This window comes from Rhipicephalus sanguineus, chromosome 9, assembly GCF_013339695.2.
Source record: "Rhipicephalus sanguineus isolate Rsan-2018 chromosome 9, BIME_Rsan_1.4, whole genome shotgun sequence".
NCBI classification, from domain to species: Eukaryota; Metazoa; Arthropoda; class Arachnida; order Ixodida; family Ixodidae; genus Rhipicephalus; species Rhipicephalus sanguineus.
This window is the reverse complement of record NC_051184.2, coordinates 72337521-72360538: the sequence shown is the minus strand read 5'-3', so window position 1 is coordinate 72360538 and position 23018 is coordinate 72337521. Positions and strand designations below refer to the sequence as shown.

Below are 23018 nucleotides of genomic sequence, written 5' to 3'. Positions count from 1 at the left end.
GCTTGTTCGAATATTCGAAGTTGCTCGAATATTCGCCTCTTTAACTGCATATTCGGTCGTGATTGAATATTGAGAAAAATTCGATTATGAATTTTTTTTCTCGAATATTCTTGGAATAAAGAAAATATCGTACTAGTATTCGAAATTACCGATATTCGCACCAACCTACTTAAAACCCCAGAAATTATCGATGAGCAACCGCCTTCGTGCGCTGTAACGCTGACAACGGTAGGAATTACGGTGGATGGTTTTATCAGCGCCTATTTACAATCGGAATTGTCGTTAAATGGGTATTACTTAAAAAAGAGTCTTCAGATAAATGGTGCAGCTTTTTAGTTTTTTGGTTACTTCTTTACAGATTGCGTAACAATCGGATGGACAATATAAAGCGATTCTGGTAGTTCAGATACGCTACCTCAAAAGACGGACATTATGGGTGCCTGAGCAGCTCATAGGTCGGCAAGCTCACTCATGAGTCGACTCACTCAGACTCGTATCGAGACGTGAGTCTGAGTCTGAGTGAGTCCGGGTGAGTAAAGGTTTTGTGAGTCGGAGTCCGAGTGAGTTCGGTTGGGAAAAATTTTGGTGAGTCTGAGTGAGTCCGGTTGAGGAAAATATTGGTGAGTCGGAGTCAGAGCAAGCCCTAAGGGCAAAATATATTGCATGAGTGAGTCTGAGTGAGCTCCACAGTTTTTGCAGACCTATGGTCCTATCTACTCAACTTCAGCATTACTATCAGCCTTATGCCGGCTCATGTTTATACTCACGTACAGTCCCACATACTTCAACGCGCTACCGTTCATACGTCAGCTCAATATTTAATTATTGATTAGAGGTGTGAACTGAGAAGGGAGAGGGGGAGGAAGTGCCTTGTCCTCTCCCCGCAAACTTTTTCACGGGAAGTTACTGATAAAATATCTCGTGTGAGTCATGTCTTTCAGTAAAAATGTCCTTATTGAACTGCCAACTCAGATAACTCGTATGTGAAGGTACGAGATCAAAAGGTGCTAAGTAGCGCACCAATTATGCGAGATATTGGCGTTAAAGAGCATTGACATTAAAGTAGAAAAAGGCTAATTATAGGCTAATGGACTCATGAGTCGACTCACTCAGACTCACTCAGACTCATATCGAGCCGTGAGTCTGAGTGAGTTCGAGTGAATTATATTTTATTGAGTCCGAGTTCGAGTGAGTCCGGCTGAGAAAAATTATCGTGAGTCTGAGCCCGAGTGAGTCCGGATGAGGAAAAGCTTGGTAAGTCTGAGTCCGAGTGAGCCCTAAGGGTAAGATATGTTTCGTGAGTGAGTCTGAGTGAGCACCACATTTTTTGCCGACCTATGGAGCAGCTAGTTAAACAAAGTCAGAAATTAAACCTTATTCAATATTTACCCAAAGGTGTATGTTGAAATCAATGAGTTCAAGTCGAGCAACACTGAAGTCGCGTCCGGTTCGCAGGAATTCGAAGACCAGCACTGCTTTCGTGACGTCGGCCCATAGTATATGTTCGAATATACATCAGCCAACGATCGCACCTAGCTGCTTACGTATCTCCTAGATCGTACCTAGCTGCCCTTACAGGCAACTCTTATCTGGACCATTAGTGTTTTTTTTTTCTACAGCTTTGTTAAAGAGCCGGCTATTTGAAACAAACTTCACAAAGTATGCTTTGCCTTTTTAACACGAAAGTGTTTTATGCCGGGGTCCACCAAGACTTCAGTGACGTATTTCCGTCACGGAAATGACATCAAAAAAATTTACACGATCAGATGGCAAAGAAAAAAAGCTCCGTCAACGGGCATCGAACCCACGACCGCTTGGTCCGCAACAACAGATGCCGGGCACGCTACCCACTGCGCCACGGTCACAGACTCTAGAAGCTTTACAAACGCGCCTTTTATATCTACCACTCTCCCGGTCGGCGGGGTGGTGCTGCCCTCTGGGAGCGGTAAAGTAATTCGTCATTACTGTGGCCTCCGCGACTAGCACCTGCAACGCGTTACACGTCCGTCCCATTCGGCGCGTTTTCAATAGAAGTTCAATTTTGTCAATGAATTAACACACCGCGAGGTGGCGACCTTAGCCCTAGCGTCGTAAAAGCGTCGGCCTCGCTCATATCATCACGCTAATCAAAACCAAAAATAGCTCTGCGACGCGCGCCTGCCTCACCTGGCTGTTTCACCGCGTTCCCCGCTCACGCGTTCGCCGCGAGCAAAATCGCGGCCGGGATACCGGGGCGGCACGACGCGCTTTGCGTTTCCCTCTAGTCCGGCCGTGGTGTTCAATCGTATTTAACATGCCGCGGGATGGCGACCAAGTTCTGCGTCCAATATGCGACGCTCTTCTGGCTATCACACCTCGTTTTCTGATTACACTTTCACCGTTAACTACTACAGCTACCACAAGGGATTGTTTGATCATTTAGCATGGGCGTTCGCCGTCGGAATGGAGATGTACCACCAGTAATCAAAGTGGGTACAACCACGTTAAACGGTGCTATATCTGCCAGACATCAATATACATTGTGCAAACTCTCTTATAACAATGTACAGTAAACATTCTGTTACTTCTGTAAGGGCACGCTGTACTTTCGTGTTATTCCGATTCCTATGACGGAGGGATCAACCATGTTTTTTCAGTATACTCACCTGCTCCCAAAGCTGCCTGCCTTGCTGGTGCCTGGCCAGCCCCGGACGAGACCACATTGCCCATAATGACTTCTTGGACATCTTCGAACTTGATCCCTGCAGAAGGGAACGCAAAATATAAGAAACCGCCGTTAATAATAATATCTGGGGTTTAAAGTCCCAAAACCACGATATGATTATGAGAGACGCCGTAGTGGAGGGCTCCGGAAATTTCGACCACCTGTGGTTCTTTAACGTGCACCTAAACCTAAGTACACGGGCCTCAGACATTTTCGCCTCCATCGAAAATGCAGCCGCCGCGGCCGGGATAAGAAACCGCCGTTAGTGATGGCCAAATATGCGCCTAATAAGGCGAAAGCCTTCGATGCCTCACCAAACACGAAAAGTAACCGTTGGCGGCGTCACCACGAGTGATGCAAAAGATCGTCGACTGATGACGTCATCATGACGTCACAGATCGCAAAAATTTGTGACTGGGTCATGACGTCCCATAATGTGAGGTTACATGATGACGTCATCACATGACATCTTTGCTTGGTCAAAGGTGGGCCAATCACGGAGGCATTGCAAAACCAGGTGAGAAGCAGAAAGCTTGCAGTGCCTCCGATCTTGGAGGCAGGGCAAAACCACGTAAGGTGTAGAAAGCTTTCGGAGGGGGGCAGAGGGAGGATCAGTATACATCGACTGAGAAGAAAAAGAAGAAGATGGCTTTCGCTTTTGAGTTTTTTCTCTCTCTCTGCCAGACGAGAGACAAAAACAAGACAGAAGAAGAAGGTAGTTGCGTTAAAGAAAAGCATAGTTGAATATGTCGGGCCGTGAGAAGGAAACAGATGGACGGAAATATTATACAGATCTGGACAGCTTGCAGAAATAGGTACACGCGAAGCTTTCTCTCGAGAGGCTTCGCGTGCGACGAGACATGCGCCACCGGTATGAATGATGAACGCATCCTTCAGCTGCAATGGTGGACCCGGCTAAGCCACTGGAAGTTTCATAAACTATTGCAATGGACGGTATTTATGGCTCGAAACTGGGGTGAAAATCTCGCAGCGAATTTCTGTGCCGAACGTAGTTGTTGTCCCCAATGGACGTGTCCGGTAACTCCGTTTCATAATCTAGGCGGGTCAAGCGCTTTTTACATGAATTGGCTCTATGCTGAACAGTTGCGCTGACTATATATTGGTTATACGAGGCCCTTACAGGTAGCACTCCTCTAAGTTGAAAGAAAGCACACAATCGTTTTCTAGTCGTTTGTCTTCATTGATCTCTTGAAAACAAGAGCGCTTTCACACGATTTCGCACACCTATGTTTTTTCCCGGGGACACCAGATCGCGGAAAATAAACAGTGCGTCTTTACCCTCATTTTATTAGCGATAGCCGTCCTTGTAGTAGAATAGAATAGAATAAATGTAGTATAGAAGATTAGGCACGTAGAAGACTAAGGCTTCGACGGCCGAGAAAACCTATGGAGGCACCAAAGCAATCCTTACGATGTACAAAGGCGGGATATTTAAAGGGCCACCAAAGTGAAATAATGAATTAGCTTAGACTGATATTGCATACTCTGAAACCTCTAGTATCGATAATCTCACAGCCACAGGTTTAATATTAGATGAGGAAGTCAATGTCATTATCTCACTTTTAAATTTACCGCCAATATATATGATGGCGGCGTCACGAATTTCGACATGTTCTTTCGTACTTTGGCCACATTGGCTCAAGAAATGTCCTGTAACTTAGTATGCTAAATATCTGGCTCTCTCAGAACACAATGTGTTCGTTTTTGACCTATTAGGAAAGACGTTGGGCTTAGCAGACGCTGTCAAAAGTTGTGACGTCACGGCGACTGGCGCGTGAACTTGAAGGTGACGTCACCACGCGCAGTTTCTTTTTGCGCGTTTTCTCGCTTACCAAGCGTCTCCTCACAGCAAGCGTGGTGGTTTTGCTATTCCGAAAGAGTAATTTACAAACACGAGATAATTTGTTTTTCTTTTTAGTGTCCCTTTAACTGTTGAGTGTGTCGCTGAATTTAGTGTCGCGGTGAAACGTTGCCGAGCTCGTGAATGGTCTCCCTAGACGCGTAGATCGTGCCACACCGATTCTTCAGTTCCTTGTGCCTTGCGCATTCTCCATTGCTTCTGAGCGGCCTGCGCGGGGTGACCATGTGGCACTACCGCATCAGCGAGAACGTTGTCTCGCTGCAGGTCGGCATGCTCGCTCTGCCATTAGCGTTGTCCTTTCATTGTCCGAGTCTTGGGACCCGTCTAGTGAATCGTCTGCCAAGGTTCCGGTTTAGGACGTTCTGATTGCGAACATTCGCTTTCACGACGTTTGGTTTTCGAACAAACGAGTGCAACAACCTCGAAGATGTAACCTGCGTGCAGTTTTCCTACCACGACCTTCTGATGAGAGTGGAGTCGCGCAATGAGCCAGCTAAAGCTCTCGCATTAAACCAGCCTGCACCAACTTCGCTACCCATTCCACCGCGTAAAAGTGGGATGCTTACTGCTTATTGCTCGCAGAATAAAAAAACGATACGCTTCACGTCTCACCTGCTCTCTCTACGGCCCCTTTGATTGCTATGGAGCCGAGCCTCGTTGCTGGGACCGCAGCCAAGGCACCACGAAATGATCCAATTGGCGTCCTGGCAAAAGAGGCGATAACGACCTCCTGCGAAGAAAACAAACGTATCTGTTTTAACGGGCCGCAGAGGTGCGCACGGATATTCATAAACAATAGTAACGGATAGGGACCATGTGCACTAAGAATTCCCTACTCACTTGCTTTCCTTAGCGCAATGTGATGGCCGTGCGGTGGCCCAAACTCGCTAGCCCGATGGAGCTTTTCAGTCGTTCGCTTTCCTTAGTCGAATACACATGCATATCGCATATGCAGTACAAGATCACATTCGCAATGATGATAGAAAATAAGACGTAAAAATTTAAAGCGCGACACCAGAAGCCAAACACGCGCCTCAAAGATATGACCCGTATTTCATCATTCGAGGGAGCTTCTTCGTGAAATTTTTACTACGCTATCTAAATCTGATAGTGCGCTTACCAATGTTCGGCTTACTATCTGATTCAGGAAAAAAAAAACATTGCAATTAATCGCAGCTTCCCTCAGTAGTCTCCGGCGCACAAGTACGTTGTCATAAGTCATAGTAACAAAACAATACGTACTGTCCTGCTAATGCGGGCCGGCTACGTATTGTACAGGTGTGTTCCGACGCAATACTCAGAAGGGCGCCACAGCTGAATGCTATGTACTGAAGATGAGTCGAAGAATAAATAAATAAATAAATAAATAAATAAATAAATAAATAAATAAATAAATAAATAAATAGCTGACAGACCACGAAAGGAGAGGGCAACACATCAGGGTAAACAACTTCGCCCTTGCATCCCAGAGCACCCGCCCATGCAGATATCATAAAGTCACCATTACTGACCAGTTGACGAGTCCAGCTCAGGACAGTCCTCGAGTATCATGCCAAATATAAACTAGATGAACACAAGCCCCCTAAGTGAACTTCGCGACGTTTGTTGCCCTGCTGGCAAGTTATCGCACCCGTGTTGATTGAAGTTATACACATGCTTGTTACAGACTTCTTGAATATCGCCGAAGGCGGCGAAATGCCATCGGAAAAAAAAATATTGTGAAGGTCAACTATACTGTTTCATCATGTGGATTTTTTTTAGGAATGTGTGGCAATGGTGAGTATTACAGAAATTTCGCCCTTACGGTATTATAAATGATGCATGTGTGTTTGGAACAAAATTTCAACGATTTATAGTGCCATTTGTACTCTAAGATAGCAGTGTGGCCGTCCCGGTACTGTTGTTGTTGTTGTTGTTCCTCAGACACTTGGCGCAACCCACTTAGGGGGATAGGCCATGAATCGGACGGTGCCTTTCTCAAAGATTGGATTCGCTTCTTGAAAGAAACGGTTTTAAAGATTAACATTTTATGCGTTACACATCACCAGTACAACTTCATAAAGCTTAAAGGGGAAAAACGAAACGAAAGAAAAAGGGCCAAAAGTACCTATATATACAACTGTGATTAGAGAAAGAAACGCTCTAAAAATAAACTGAGCTATGTTACACCTAACATTCAAATCTTTTAGTCTCTCGTAGGAAATTGCATACAGCGTCGAAAACACTCCTGTGGCTAAAACCAAGTACGGTAGCACCAAATGAAAGAACTACCGGAAGTGACAAATTTAATCCCATCTTTCGAAGGGGATCTTCTAGTAGTCTTTTCCTTTGGATTTTAAACCTGCGGCACGTCAAAAAGAAGTGATCCAGAGATTCACTCTCCATGCAGTGAAGGCATAAAGGTGACTGAGCCAGACCAGACCTGTGAAGGTAAAAGTTCAGTGGGGGGACTCGACATCGTAACCTTGTAACTGAGATTTCTTCCTTTCTAGAGGAACACCATCTGCTCTTCCAAGGAAACTTCAGTTGCGGGAAGTCTGATGAAAACACCGGAGATTTGTCGAAGTGATTGGACCTTGTAAGCTTTTCAAATCTCGCTGCAGTGACATATGCCGACGTCGGCAAAATAGACATAACAGGGCCATCGAGGGATGATACTGCAAGTGAATCCGCATATTCATTGAGTATCAAACCTTTGTGGCCAGGTACCCACACTAATCGGATAAGCCGTAAGTGTCTTGGAATTAGCGAATAGAATGTCTCTAAGGTACTTGACAAATTTGGTGCTCTTAAGGAAGAACAGACAGAGAGGCAGTCAGTTAGAATAACCGCTTCCGACAGGCACTGAGGCAATTTACGCAATGCTAAGACTATAGCCAGCAATTCAGCCTGGAAAATAGGTGTATAGTCAGGTAACCGAATTGAGAAAGACCAATCTAGAGAGAATGATGCGATTCCCACCCCTGCCTTTTCTTCGCAAACGGAAGCATCAGTCGCTATCACAATGTTTGTTTCCAGATTGGCCAAATGATCTTCCAAAATGCCGTTTAGATATCGATATGGCAACTGTTTAGCATTCTGTGGATATATGTCGTCAAATTCAATCCTAATCGTTTCTACAGTGCTGAGTATAAGTACTTCATAGAGGTGAACTTTTAATGGGTCCAAAAGTCTTTGTGTAAAAATGACTTGGGGGCAGCGTAATCTAGACCATTGGCGGTTAAAGAATGAGGCCGGCTGATTAATGAAAACATACTGTGACCTCCTCTGTGGAGACGCATAAATTTTTAAGAATGTTCGTACTGTTAGAATATGAAACCTTTTGATAAGAGAGGGCAGTCGTGATTCTTCGTATAAAATATTGTTTGCGACAAATTTAGGAAGCCCAAGGCATAATCGTAATGATTCACGTTCTAAAAGAACCAGTGGTCGAACTTTGTAGGCTGGAGCACCAGAAAACAAAACGCAGCCGAATTCTAATATCGGTCGAATATACATACAATAAATCATAAGAAGCACATCTCTGCGTAAACCTGCGCGCTTGTTGCTGAGCCTGCGTAGCATACCTGCTGCGCGTGCTCCCTTAACAGCCATGTTTTCTATATGGGGACTCCAGTTAAGTTTTTCGGTGTAGGTTACCCCTAAATACCTAACTGCCTCTACCTGGGGTATGATGTCTTGTTGGTAAAGTAAAGAAATTTGCACTGGAGCACTTTTCCGAGAAGGCACATGGAGGTTAAAAGAAAACGAAATTACAGTTTAATTTTACGTCTGGTCTGCACATCGCAATAACGAGAAGGTACAGGTGAAAGAGGACAAACACAAACGTGGCTGTACTTACATTTACGGCACGTGTAGTCTCTTTCTTGTTCATGATATAGAGCAGGTTTTATACGACCACAGACCTGTGGAACCTAAAGAGAACGTGAAATGAGAAAAGGTTTTCTCAAAAATATTTATTACGCATAAATAAAATGCCCCCTAGTGCGGGAGATAAATTACGCGACTAGAATGCACGAAACATCAAATCTATCGCGAATGGATTTCTGCTGTAGAAAACAAACAAACAAAAACGAAACAAATGAGTGCTTTCAGCTTTCTGCTAGCTGCCATTATCTCCCTGAAATTTCGGCGTTGTATAGTTGTGTTTTACAGACAGAGTTCAATTATGGTGGCAGTGAAGAAACAAGACCTACCAAAGGTGTGAGCTGGGGATAACTCGGTATTAGGTGATGTGGTGCACCAAAAAGAACAAGCGACATTAAAAGTCAGACAGTGAAAATTGTCACCTTCCCGGCTGCAGCACAAAATATTATTCAAAAAAAGAAAAGAAGAAAAAGCCCCTATTCATTTTGTTTCTACAACAGGGCTGCATTAGTGGATGTACAATTTTTTTTTCAAGGGCCTTTCTGAACCTTGCCGTGCTTCCGACGAAGCGGTGTGCTGAGTAACAGCGATATCAGCGAGCACATTTTTTTCCCAACTCGTTGCTGCCGACCTCATGGGTAAACCTTGCTCCCTATGTACACATGTCTAAGCGTAATTATCAGCATTATCGTTCGGCTGTGCGCAATGTACGAGAGCTGCGCAACAGTTATCTACCGACGAATAATTAGGCTTGGACAAACTTGTGCCGCGTAGTGAAGGCTATGGAAAGAAGGCTATGCTGAAGGTCACTCATGGCATGGTGAGACGCCTCAAATCGTCCGGGAGAGGAAACTTGGTTTACGCGCTCCAGTGCTACCTCGAACACTAAGAGGGTGTGCCGATCATTCTATAGGCCTCGCACCTTCGGAAAAAAAAACTGATAAAGTAAAAAAAAAAACCCGTCTGGAATATTCCCTGGAACCGGAGGGATCTGAACTGTTCTTCACCGAGAAAATGACAGGGTCATCAGACATTGATAAGGGCGTTTGTCTGCCACCCCAGTGTCCCTAACAACCTTTTAAAACATGAAATACTTTCAGCACTCGTTCTAAGCGCCCTTCGTGCGACCTTGAGCCATATGCCAACGTCGTCATTCGGCACCTCAAAAGGCGTCCAGGCAACCAACCTAAAAGTTTAAAGAAGAGCGGTCTTTGACAGTCACCCTTTCTTACAGGACCGCATTACATACCCTGGCAGTGGTAAAAGCAAGTTAGAAAATATATCGCTTCGCAGTTATTCATGGTGTTCACACTATTAATGAACCTGTAACTCTTGCACGCTGAACCCTTATTTACCATTACCCAACAGCAACGTTCCAAGAAGATAGGGCCCCATGCACTTGCACTTTTAGACGCCAGCGCGAAGCGTGTGATATTTTGAACGCCAACGGTGGGCCAGGAAACGGCGTGCTACCAGAGGAAGCAGTTTTCGCGGCGTCAGTTGCCACATTCTTCGAGAAATGGCACCACGATGCGAGGGTCTTTATGCGGCGCATCACCCTGCTGTCGCATCGTGGCCGCATCAGCCGAATAAGCTAGACAAAGCTTAAGATTTCACTTGCACATTGACAGAAAGCAACGACGTCCATATGGACGAGTGCACAGTGTAGTGCGGCGTAGTTTGGTTGGGTGTGCCCTTGCGAGCATGCACAGCATTGTGGCTAGCCTAATCTCCAACCGATCTGCTTTGCTGGTAGTCGTTACATGCTTACATCTGCTCTCGACTACGGGAGAGCCAGCCATTTTTTTTTCTGCATCAAGGCTACTGACTTTAGGCAGAAATAGAGACGCATTGATAAATTATGATTTAGGTAATAAATACCCTTGCTTCTTTTTGTAATATGACTGCATAGGGAGTGTTTTGTTTGGCTACTGAAGCGAAACCATGAGTGGAATAATCGATTCTGGTTCAAATAATTAGAGAATGGCTAATAGATATGTGCACAAATACTTAGTAGCATACACTACATGATTTAGCAAAAAAAAAATGCTTTTATTTGTGTACGCAACAATAGTGCTCGCTTAAGAGGAGACATATTTTAATCGTAAAAAAAGCAGCATTGTTAGAGGAAAATTAGCGGCATGAAATCTGCGCCAATAAAAAAATCGATAGTTTGTGTTTGGGTAAAAAGTGTGCAATTAGCTTTGACGGGCATTAAATATATATACAGGGTGTCCCAACTATCTTTAGCCAAGGGTTTAAAAATACAATATTAGAGGCAGGCGAGTGAAATCACTTGCAAATTATTGACAGTCACCTTGCGCACTACAGACAATTTTTTGTTTGGTAATCAGCTAATTTGTTAATCAGGATTATTTAATTAAATTGCTAAATATTGACTGTAGGAAAGAAACGCGGCTTGCAAAGTTCGGGAGCCTCTTCAGAAACCCGAATTCCATTATTTGAGATAAAGAAAGTATCATGTATACAATTTTTTCCAAGCTGCAAAGAAAGCCCGCGAAATACAGAAAGAACCACGTGACTAGCGCATTCGCGCGCCTCGAGAATGCTGCCCTCAGCCGTGGTTTGAGAGAACGAAATCAGCCGCGGCCGCGACTCGGCGGCTCCGTTGCAGCGTTAGGCCGTTAGTTGACGGTGGTTTCTTGGCCTGCGCTCGCTACAACTTGATGCACCGTCACGCGCGCCAATTGGCTGACGCGGGCCAAAAAAAACCACCGTCGACTTATCGGCCTATCGTTGCAATGGAGCCGGCGAGTCGTGGCCGCAGCTGATTTCGTTCTCTCAAACCACGGCTGAGGGCAGCATTCTCGAGGCGCGCGAATGCGCTAGTCACGTGGTTCTTTCTGTATTTCGCGGGCTTTCTTTGCAGCTTGGAAAAAATTGTATACATGATACTTTCTTTATCGCAAATAATGGAATTCGGGTTTCTGAAGAGGCTCCCGAACTTTGCAAGCCGCGTTTCTTTCCTACAGTCAATATTTAGCAATTTAATTAAATAATCCTAATTAACAAATTAGCTAATTACCAAACAAAAAGTTGCCTGTAGTGCGCAAGGTGACTGTCAATAATTTGCAAGTGATTTCACTCGCCTGCCTCTAATATTGTATTTTTAAACCCTTGGCTAAAGACATGTCCGCCGCGGTGGTATAGCGGTTACTGTGCTCGGCTGCTGACCCGAAGGTCGCGGGTTCGATCCCGGCCGCGGCGGTCGCATTTCGATGGAGGCGAAATGGTAGAGGCCCGTGTACCTAGATTTAGGTGCACGTTAAAGAACATCAGATGGTCGAAATTTCCGGAGCCCTCCACTACGGCGTCTCTCATAATCGTGGTTTTGCGACGTAAAACCCCAGATATTATTATTATTGGCTAAAGACAGCTGGGACACCCGGTATATCCCAAATACTAACGTATGTTGGAAGTCATCCTTGCAAAAAAAAAAAAAAAAAAGGCAGAACAATATACATTATAAAAGCAGCAAACGCCTAAGTGTTTTGCATATGTGTGGACCGAAATGCACAAGGCAAGGCGACTGTACTGTGAAATTGAATAAAATAAGAAAAAAAAAACGCACGTATGTTGAGAAACCATTCACGCCACTTTAACTTTCTTTGTTCGGACAGCAGCTCTGTAGATCGCTCAATAAATAACCTGCAGAGGTAGCACTTAAAGAAGCCTGCAAAAAAAGAAAGCCCGGTTATTCTCTGTTTCGTGCGAAATCTCTTGAAGTGAAACTCCATCACTCTCGCTCTTTTTTCGTATTTATACAGACCATCATGTAATCAGCATACTTGGTGCTTATAGCGCGAACATAAGGAATTTAAATTAATCAGGAAAGCGGTCGAATACCATACACAATTAAGTTATACGTATATATACTTTGTATCGAACCGGAGAAACGGGACGCTGTTTGAACAAAGGCTAGGGGAACGCGATGACGTCCTAATTACAAGAACGGCTTCTAGCTTAGTGTTGCATTTGTCAACCTCAGTTTGACGAAGGATGTGTGCTGGACCAGCATCACAATAAAAAGACGCGAAAACTTTCTGAGGACTATCATATTAGGAGATATGGAAACGCGTCCCTCAATCGTCTGTCGCCTCACAAGATAAGGATTGCGTACTTTTGACCCATTGCCAGCCATAATCCTGTTTCTCCCTTACTGCTGGTTCACGACCTTGCTGGTGTGACTCGTGTCTGTGGCGCAGTGTGTGATAGCCGTATTATCGTGTAAATATGTGACACGTGTTTCTAATGCCATGTTTGAGATACACGCTATCTCATATATATATATATATATATATATATATATATATATATATATATATATATATATATATATATATATATATATATATAGCGTTGGTTAGCGTAGCGTCACTGTGCCGAGCATGCGCGCGCGTCGACGTTACGCTGGAGTATATCAGCCCCTTAACTCGCTGAAGAACGGGTTCGCCAGAGACGGAGCGTTGCGGGCGCACGCCAACGCGAGCTTACAGTTATGGTGCCATATTACAGTGCCGCGGCACAAAATGGCGGACAGCGTTGCCGCTAAATTTGGACGGTTGTTGGCTCCGCCCCTCCGCCGAACTCTCCGAAGGAATATACGGCTCTGGGGCCAATGAACTGCCAGGATAATAATGAAAGTTAATTACACGATTTCGTTGAAAGAACAGATAGTTCTCTTGTGAGCAGCTCGGATCGTTGCGGCACCTGCCGGAGCAGATCTCAGCTGCACGGTTCCCTCCGCGTGGCCTCCGAAATCCGCTTCGGCAATGCGATGCAACACAATGTTAATCCGAGGAACACACCCAGGCACACGAACGTCGGCATGCGAGGGCCACTACAAGACCAAATTTTGTTCATGCACTATGGTATGTTTAGAAGATAAATGACACAGTTGTTTCCAATTTAAACATGGCGCTTGCACCACGCGTAAAAGGATATATGTGTAACAAGCGTGGAATGTTGGGCAAGTTGGTGACGTTTCATCTTCTAGTCTGTCGGATAAGGAGTATGCATATCTCAGCTCTACATGCTACTGTTGACTCACGTGGTCTTCCACGTGCGCCTGTTAAAATTTTTGTGTGGGTTTTTGGTGTGGTTTGCGGTACGCTGATTAAATTTGTCTGTGACACGTTGTCTTTTGCTGGAAACTATATAGGTCGACTACGTTTACAATAAAATCAGTTGTGAGTCTGCGCTCGTCTGTCCCTTTCGTTCCTTCTTTGGGTCCCGTCTGCTGCGCAGTTTGCTAGAAAATGTAAAAGGTTGTTGCTCGTTCTGTATCCTGTACTTTTTGGAATTGTTTAAAAACGTATCCGTTCCAATTTACTTCGAATTCGGTTGTTCTACAGACTATAACGATATGTTTGTACACACTTATTGCTCACCTTCGGTTCTTCTCGGTCTAACTTTCAGGAACAGTAAAATAGGTTTCCGTTGAAGAGGAAAACTTAAAGGGCCCCTCACCAGGTTTGACAGTTTTGAGCTAACGAGCGCAATGCATACACTGGGCGTTCACGATCACGTCTGCAAAAATTTGCAACGCTACGCGCCGCGGAAATGGGTCAAATTTCAAGGTGAACGCTGCTTACCCTTCCTCTCGCGGGCGCGCGCTTTAGAGAATGAGGGTATGACGTACATGAGAAAATGGCCCTACGTAGATGGTAGTGCTGTGACGTCGCTCCTCTACGTAGACGACTGTGCTCTGACGTCGCCAACAGTAGCGCGTGACGCTGCGATAATTATTTGACACGACATGTGTAGTTTGTGTAATTTGTTGCTTGAACAGATTAATAAAACTTGAGAGAAATAATGAGACACACAAAGAGAATGTGTGCGTCTTTTTCATTTTTTTTTCTTGAATTGCAGCGACATGCGGGGCTAATGTACCTCCCTTTCCCATGCGTTCGTGTCCCCGCGGTTAGCGCATCGAGCAGACGCCAGCCCTGGAAACGAAAGTAATGTTCTAGCGCGTTCGAGCACTCATTATGCTCGTTTATTCTACCGCGTCCAAGGAAACGTTAATGCGGCACTGGCTCATGATACCGCCACTCTCGTGCCCGTACAAATGTCTCAACTTTCATGCCCGTCCCGCAGAGACAGGCAGTACACCACAGAGAACGCCGACAAAACGCCCATGACCGCTACATAAAAAAGAAGGTAGCGGCCGTGCAACGCCGCTCGCGTGCTCCGGCTGGCTCGGGCATTGGCTCGGGCACGTCATGCGCACGTGACCATGCATGCGCATGACGTGTTCATGCGTATGTGTCAAGTGAAGAGGGCAGGGAAGGGATTTGGCTTGCGAAGGCTACACGGGGCGAGTGGCAAGGGTTTGAAACTCGCCTCCTCGCATCATGGTTTCGCGCCGCTACAAATTATTGTTTTTCTCAGCTCGTAATGAACCGATTTGAACAATTCTTGCGGCATACTGCTCGTCATTCGGCACACACCAACTTCCAGCGTACAACTAAAATTTGCTATGTGGCCTGGTGAGGGGCCCTTTAAGCGTTTAAACTCCCGATGGTGTTCTAGAGTAGAGCACTGCACGGGCCTGATTTGCCGGCCCGGGTCCGCTTTACAAAGCCCGAGCCCACTCTACAAAGCCCGAGCCCAGCCCGGGCCCATCCCGGGCCCGGGCGTACATGACCAAACCCAGCCCGAGCCCGGCCCGGGCCCGTGGTTCCAAGCCCAGGCCCGGCCCGTGCCCGGGCGTTCATTACTAAACTTATCCAGGGCTCGTGTGGTCATGACCAGGCGCGGCCCGGGCCCTCTAGAGGATATTAGTTGTTGAGGATGATTATTAATGATCCCTTGCGCTTTGTAGTGGACGATCGGACGGAAAATCCGGTGTGTACATTCATCGAAATGTTGCTTTGCCCGCGGTGGTAGCTCAGCGGTTAAGCTAGCTGTTTCGCTGTTAAGTCCTAGGACGCGGGTGCGATTCTCGCGGCCACGGCGTCCGCGTTTTGATGGGGGCGAAATGCAAGAACACCCGTGTACTTAATTTTAGGTGCACGTTAAAGAACTCCCGGTCATCGAAATTAATCCGGTCCCCACTACGTGGCGCCTCGTAATCATATTGTGGTCCTGGCACGTAATACCAAGGAATATAAATGAAATGTTGCCTATATGGCACATGGCAAGTCATTACGATAACACTATAGTGAAAAAAAAACATAGCAACAAAATTTATTTAAAGAAGAGTACAACTAACATGAAAAAGCGGATAGAAGCAAACCCGGGACATTTCCTTTAATGCTCTTTTCTACACGCGCCTTGGAAGCATTAATTACACAATTTTTAAAAGAGGCTCCTGATTAATAATTTGTTGCAGCAAGATAAAAAAACGTTAGCGTTATGTATGGTGAACAGCCACCAAAAGCAGATGAAATATAAATCGTTCATATTCTAACGTCGTCACGGAAACGTTTTCGCCATGTACAATAGAATTATACAATCAAGCTAATTGGCACAGAATGCCTTAGACCATGCAAGGCATAACGTTCGCGTGTGCTCGAAGGCCCGACTTAGGACTTTTATTGAGCGGGCCCGAGTTCTGCCCGGCCCGCAGCCTCAAGCCCGGGCCCGGCCCAGGCCCGCGGCTTCAAGCCCGGGCCCGCACATTCAAGCCCGAGCCCAGCCCAGGCCCGCTAGAAAACGCTTGGGACGGCCCTGCCCGGTCCGCGGGCCGGGCTGGGCGCGTGCGGTGCTCTATTCGAGAGGCTATTCTAATGAGCATGCGAGGTAGACTTTTCTGCAGCTTATCGGAAACAGTCAAATTCAACGAGGTTGCACTCAGAATCAGGAGCAGGGTCAATATTTCAGGTAGCAGACGTTTATCCGGAAGACTCAAATGTGTTAGCCGTAGCGTTGCTCTGGAGCGTTACAGAACACCAGTACTCAATAAATGAAATGATGTTTCACCATGCGCAACTGTGACATTTGTGTAAACCAGAGTACAGAAACACGGCACACGAGTACGATGCGGGAGTGTGGTCGATAATTAGAGGGTATACCCCCCCTCTCCCCTTGGTCGAAATGAAAAATTGTAGACGAAACAGAAAAACAGAACGTCAAGCAAACCGCTGTTGCATAAGGAGCTGACGGTTTTGCCTCTGCCCGGATGCATTTGTTGACTACGTTGATAAGGTCAACGCAGTCACCTGAAGTTCGCTTCGGAAATCTAGTCAAGTGTAATGCGGTGGTTGATGGAACGTTGCAACCGTTCCAATTCTCCATTTTTGCTTTGTATAAGTAGCGAAAGTGGGCCACTGCATCCTGTTATTTTCCGTGCCAGTACATCGTGACTGACAGCAGTTGATATCGTACTGCGTGGTATCTGGGCGCTCAGCGAATGCACTGAAAGCAACCTTTAGTCTTAATGTACTTCAAGCGCTCACTGAAGGCCGCTCAATATCGCAGCTTGAATGTCTGCGTTTATTAGTCAAAATATTCCTGCTAGGTGTTTACAACATTCTAGCTTCTTTTGTACGTAAGGCAACACGTAAACCCACGGCCGCTGGATGGAAACGTACACGTCGTTGTAAACTCCTTCTACAATCTTTCTTAGGTTTTGATTACTTCATTGTAAAAAGACAGGGCGTGCAAACACGGACACAAGAAGGAAGTCAGGACACCACAAACGCCGACTAACAACTGAAGAGACGCACAACGGCTGAAAAGAAAGAAGGCACGAAAACTTATCTGCGCATGCCCATCCAACAGGCGAACCTATCAATCCGGCACGCGTGGCGGTCTACGTGGAAGATAACTGTTAAGGTATTTGATTTCATCTTTATGCAAGTTAATCGACGGTTGGCTCACGCATGCGCTACCACTATTCTCGATATGCCATGCTTCAATCATCAGACGCGTTTCTTCATTTCTATGCCGGTACAACACTGCGCATCCATCAAATTTTGGCGTGCACTTACAATCTCGACAATGTAAGGATAGATTAGAAGGTGAGCCTCCTGTTAGCGATCTCTTATGTTCTAATAATCTCTGGTTGATGCATCGGCCCGTCTGCCTACGTAGAAGCGGCCGCAGCTGAAAGGGATCTTATACACCACACTCGTACGGCAATCAATGAATTTGTTGGTCCGCTTCTTGTCTTTCGGTCCGCTTCTTGTCTTTTACTCCCTCATTCTTCCTCTGCACAGCGGCACAAATCTTACCTAGCTTATTGGCAGCCGTGAAAACAACATTAACGCCGTATCTAGTTCCTAATTTCTTTAGCCTGTGAGATACGCGATGAATGTACGGTATACCTACAACACGTTTCTTCCTATCGCTTTCTGCAGCCATGCTCGGACTTAACACAATAGACTTCTTTAAACGTTCAGCGACCGTGGCCACTGCATCACGAGGATACCCTACATCTAAAAGACGTGTAACCTGTGCGTTAAAGCTATCACTCTTTTTGTGCTCACACGACTTGGTGAGGGCTGACTTAAGGCAAGACATGGCGATGCCGTTTTTTACAACCTTCGAGTGCTTCGACGAAAAATTTAACAGCGGTTTCGAAGATCTAAGAGAATACTGCCAGCACACGTGGTCCTTCTGGAACGTTAAGGAAATGTCTAGAAATTGTATTCCATTATTCTGAGGCACCTATTTAGTGAAGCTCAGCCCTCCTCCATTTAATTCAAATTTTTCGCTCACGGAAGTTACCACCTTTTCAAAGTCCTCACCACTACAAAAAATCAAGTAATCGTCCACATAACGAAAAACCTTAATAACCGAATTACCTAAGACGCCTTCCAAAAGATTGTCAATCTTGCTAAGGTATAAATCACTAAGAACCGGAGCAACTTTAGACCCAATACATATCCCTGATTTCTGCACATAAACGCCTTCCTTCCAACCTACCAGCGTCGACTTTAAATACATGGAAAGGATTTCTAGAAATGCCCCGGTAGAAACACCACATTTTTCGGTGAAAACCGTCTGGTGCTCTTGTTCGTTAATACATTCATTAACACATTTTAACAAGTCCTCATGCGGCAAAGAATAATGCAGGTCTTCAATATCCATGCTAAAGGCCTTACAACAGCCGGGGTTCTCCTCTGAGAGGAACTGAACTAGCGCCGAAACTTGACTAGATTTGCGAAACGAGCTTCAGGTGACTGCGTTGACCTTATCAACGTAGCCAACAAATGCATCCGGGCAGAAGCAAAACCGTCAGCTCCTTATGCAAGAGCGGTTTGCTTGACGTTCTGTTTTTCTGTTTCGTCTACAATTTTTCATATCGACCAAGGGGAGAGGGGGGTATATCCTCTAATTATCGACCACACTCCCGCAACGTTTTGCTTCTGATTGGCTACACAGGCAGTCAACGTCTGAGTTGTGACGTCTACTCACGGATATGCTATGGGCGAGGTGAAGGAGTTTCAGTTTCCGGGCTCCTCTGCAGCCGATTAGGAATCGTAGTCGTCGTGGCAAACTCCTTCGTGCTGGCTGGTACGCGTAGCCTGCTGCTAGACGCTGAGACGCACCGTACAGTCCTCGCAAGTGCATGCACGCCGCTAACTTCGTGCCGCTTCACACCACGCTATGGCCAATACGAGGTCACTCTCATCAGGCGCCGCACACGCGCTCGCTCGCCAGGCAGAATGCCAAGGGCGGGACGAGGGAGCGAACCGGATTGCGCATCCGAAGTATAAGTTGTAATGGATGGCTTATTCAGTACACCAAGGCGGAGAGGGATTGCAGAAAAAAAAAAAGCTGAGGAACCGGTGGCATAACAGCATACCACACGCTTTCAGGCGCGCGGTGCCAGAGAAATAATCAGGAAGCAAACATTGCCTATAATCGCTTGTCAAAACTTCCGGCAATGCTCGCGAAAGTGAAAAAAAAGAAAAGAAAGAACGCAAGCAGAATTCCGAAAGGCCGAAGCCCACATCATAACTGACTGTGCCATTTAGTTAGTGAGAACTGACGTACAATAGTGCCAAAGAAGGCATGTATGGAAAGAATGTTATTTGTAGTAATAATGCTATAAATGTGAAGGAATTTGTGTCATAATTACTACAAATAACATTCCCTATACTTTCCTTGGCTTGATTGTCTATTAGTTGTCATCAACATTGTGTCTAACGCAGAAAAAGGAGTCCTTAAAAATGTTCCTTCTTTCGTTGTGTCGTTTGGTGTAAGAAATGAAGCCTATGGCGTGCCAACTTTGATGCGCATTTTGCCATGCGCTGGAGCAGACTTTCCTGGAGGGAAGTTTAAGAAGCTAACTACTAAGTTTTTCACCATAACCGTTTCTAAAATATATTACTTCGCCATTTTGATATAAGAGCGCTCTTCACCGCCAGAAATGAAGGGAAACAGGGTGCTTTGATTTTCCTTCATGCGTGATGCCTTCGCGTACTGACGTAAAATCCCAGGGTCCCTTGTGCATTCAACTAAGACGACTCGAAAGCGAAAGCCATCTTCTTTTTCCTCTCAGTCGATGTATTAGGGAGCCTACATGAACGGCCGGTCATGTAGGCCCCTAGATGTATTTATCCTGTCCCGCTACCCTCCGGAAGCTTTGTGCACCTAGCGTGGTTTCGCACTGCCTCCGGGATCGGAGGCACCTCACCTGGTTTTGCACTGCCTCCGTGATCAGCCCACCTTTGACCAAGCTACGATGTCATGTGATAACGGCGTAAGCTTAAGCCACAGGATCGAAGGAACGAAGCTGCTGAACCAGAATCGACGCCAGCAGGGAACACGAGCCGTGGCTTCACGTGCCACTGCGAAGAGACGTCTTTATTTTCTTCTCTTGAGTCGCGTGTTCACCATTTTTGTTCGCCGCCAAAGGGAGGTCGCTACAACGGCATTATGTGGCGTTACGTCACATGACGTCACGCCATCATTTGTGACGTCATGATGACGTAGCAAAATTTTACGATCTGTGACGTCATCACGTGATGATTTTTTGCACCACTCTCCTCCGCCGCCGACGACGCGGGACGCCGACGGCCAAACTTCGTGTTTAGTGAGGCATATAAGGCTTTCGCCTTAATAATTGTCGCACGGTCCTTTGCAATTGCCTAAGACGGCTGGAAGGCGACAACCACCTTCTTTTTCTTCTAAGTAGACTGTACTAATTCCGTCCGAAAACTTCACGCACAACGCGGTTTTGCACTGCCTCCGGGACCGATGGAATTGGAATTTTTGTGCACCTCGCGTGCTTTTGCAGTGTCTCCGTGATAGGGCCGCCTTTGACGAAGCGACGATGTCATGTGATGACGTCATATGACGTCAATATATATTTTGGCGGCCTGTGACTTCATCGCATGACGTTGTTTTTTTTGCATTGCTCGCGTTGACGCCATCGATGGTCCCTTTTCATGTTTTATGAGGCATCCAAGGCTTTCGCCTTAATAATTATTGAAGTATTAGCGGGTAGACTGCAAGTGGATGGTGCTGTGAAGCGGCTGGTACTATTACGGTATATGTCACAGCAGCGGATGCAGTTGACTACTATTATGTAAAAATAATATTCAACAGGCACCAGAACAACAACCGAAGCATATAGGTTCAAAGTAGATTGTAAAGCAACACTAGTAAATAATAATTGCTGAAGTTTTACATGTCAAAACCACGGTATGATTATGAGGCACGCCGTAGTTAAGGACTCCGGATGACTTAGACCATCTGGTGTTCTTTAACGTGCGTGTAAATATAAGCACAGGGATGTTATTTGCAATTCGCATCCATCGAAATGCGGCCGATGGGGCCGGGAATTGAACCGGCGCAATAGAGCTTAGTAACGCGACACCCTACGGGCTAAGTGACTACGGCGGGTAAGCAACACTACATTTTAACTACACAAGCTTCTAGAAATGTGGAACACGTTATTACAGCGAAAGCTGTTATGAGATCATTTCACCGCCCGTTTTTGGCGCCGCAGTTGTCCGCTGCCGCCGCCGCCGCCGCCGCCGCCGCCGGTGTCCGTAACCAGTATCGCTCGAAATAAGAAAAAAAAACGACATAAGAAAAAAATTCCAGGATGGAACGAGGTTCGAACCTGGGCCCTCTGCGTGGGAGCCCAGTATTATAACTCTGAGCCATGCCAGTGCTTGAAACTGCCTTGCAAAAAGGTCCTATACAGGCTTCATGTCGGGAAGGAACCACAATAGCATATGCAATATAGCGTGGTAGAAGAGTAAAATAAGCACCAAGCGTCGCACAACGCGAATTCTGTAACCAGGCGTCACACAATGCGAATTGCGCAACGAGTAGGTTGTTCAATACTTCCAACCCATTACAGAGGACTCTGCCATAATTCTTCATCGTCATCAGGCACAGCATCAACAAAGTGCGCATAATGCCTTACATGCGTTTAGCAGGTACCAACGCTCTCCGTAGAATGACGAAAAATGGCACAGTGCCTGCTGCCCTACTTCTCCAAAATTACAATGATTTATAGCGTAGTGGGTTCCTCGCAAGTGCACTTGTATTGGTTGCGAAGGAAGCCCATAAGCGCATGATCCACTTCCTCGGGGTCTCAGTAAAATTACAATGATTTATAGCGTAGTGGGTTCCTCGCAAGTGCACTTGTATTGGCTGCCAAGGAAGCCCATAAGCACATGATCCATTTCCTCGGGGTCTCAGTAAAGTTCTCGCCCCCCCCCCCCCCCGTCTCTCTCCCACGTCAACGTATGTTATACAGCATGACGGGGGGGGGGGGGATAGCTACCGGGCGTCACCCAATGCAAATTACATAACTGGTGGGCCGTTTAAAGATTCCAACCCATTACAAAGGGCTGAGCCATAATTCTTCATCGTCATCAGTCGTCGCGCCAACAAAGTGCACATAATGTCTTAAAGACGTGTAGCTGGTGCCTCGCTTCTCCGCAGAATGACGAATAATGGCTTAGCAGGTGCTTCCCAACTTCACAAAAATTGTGATTTATGGCGTAGTGGGTATCTTTCTAGTGTACTTGTATTGTAGCCCCAAGAGAGGTTAACGGGCTCTAGAAACGCCGCTCTTCCAGCTTTGGCTGTGACTGTGCTGCGGTTTCAGCGCAGGCCTGGCGTTTTTTTATCTCTTTCTCTGTTCTTTGTATTGCGCGAACGTTTATATCGTGGAGAATGTGTGTACAGTCCGTTATGTACGTCTTGTGGCTCCTGTGAGGCACTTGTACACCGTACTTCAGTGTCCCACATTCGTTATGCAGCGGGCACTGCTCATCAAGGAATATGGACACATTGGACTTAATTGTGTGACCCCTGATAATTGCCTCGACGTGATCTATGGCGGTCCAGCCCTTATAAGCTTCATGAACAAAACCGATTTGGCCTCGCGTTTATAGTCGTCTTTTTAAAATATTACTACCTATTTTCGTCCCCGCCTGTGTTATTTGTTTAATTTCCTATTTTCATACCTCTTTCTTTCCCTCTATCTTCATTTCCTCTAGCTCCCCTCCCCCCCCCCCCCTTCCCGAGTGAGTAGGCAGGCGTTGCTCTCCTTTAGAGGGCAGCTGTCAGCCGGTTCCATCCCAATTTCCTCAATGTATTTAAGCATCTAGTGCCGAACACAAGACA

At 46.0% G+C, this 23018-nt stretch overlaps 1 protein-coding gene across 1 annotated transcript in view; it reads right to left on the bottom strand.

The window, feature by feature from the left end:
* Positions 1-19160, bottom strand: part of LOC119405312 (acetyl-CoA acetyltransferase A, mitochondrial) — a 98835-nt gene extending 79675 nt beyond the window's left edge. Inside the window, exons 1-4 of the mRNA XM_049419254.1 lie at positions 18830-19160; positions 8428-8491; positions 5199-5316; positions 2646-2741 (exon numbers count right to left, since the gene is read on the bottom strand). Of these exons, the coding sequence (XP_049275211.1) occupies positions 2646-2741; positions 5199-5316; positions 8428-8460 (247 nt within the window). The 5' untranslated portion in view covers positions 8461-8491; positions 18830-19160. The remainder of the gene's footprint in view (positions 1-2645; positions 2742-5198; positions 5317-8427; positions 8492-18829) is intronic.
* Positions 19161-23018: the final 3858 nt, after the last annotated feature.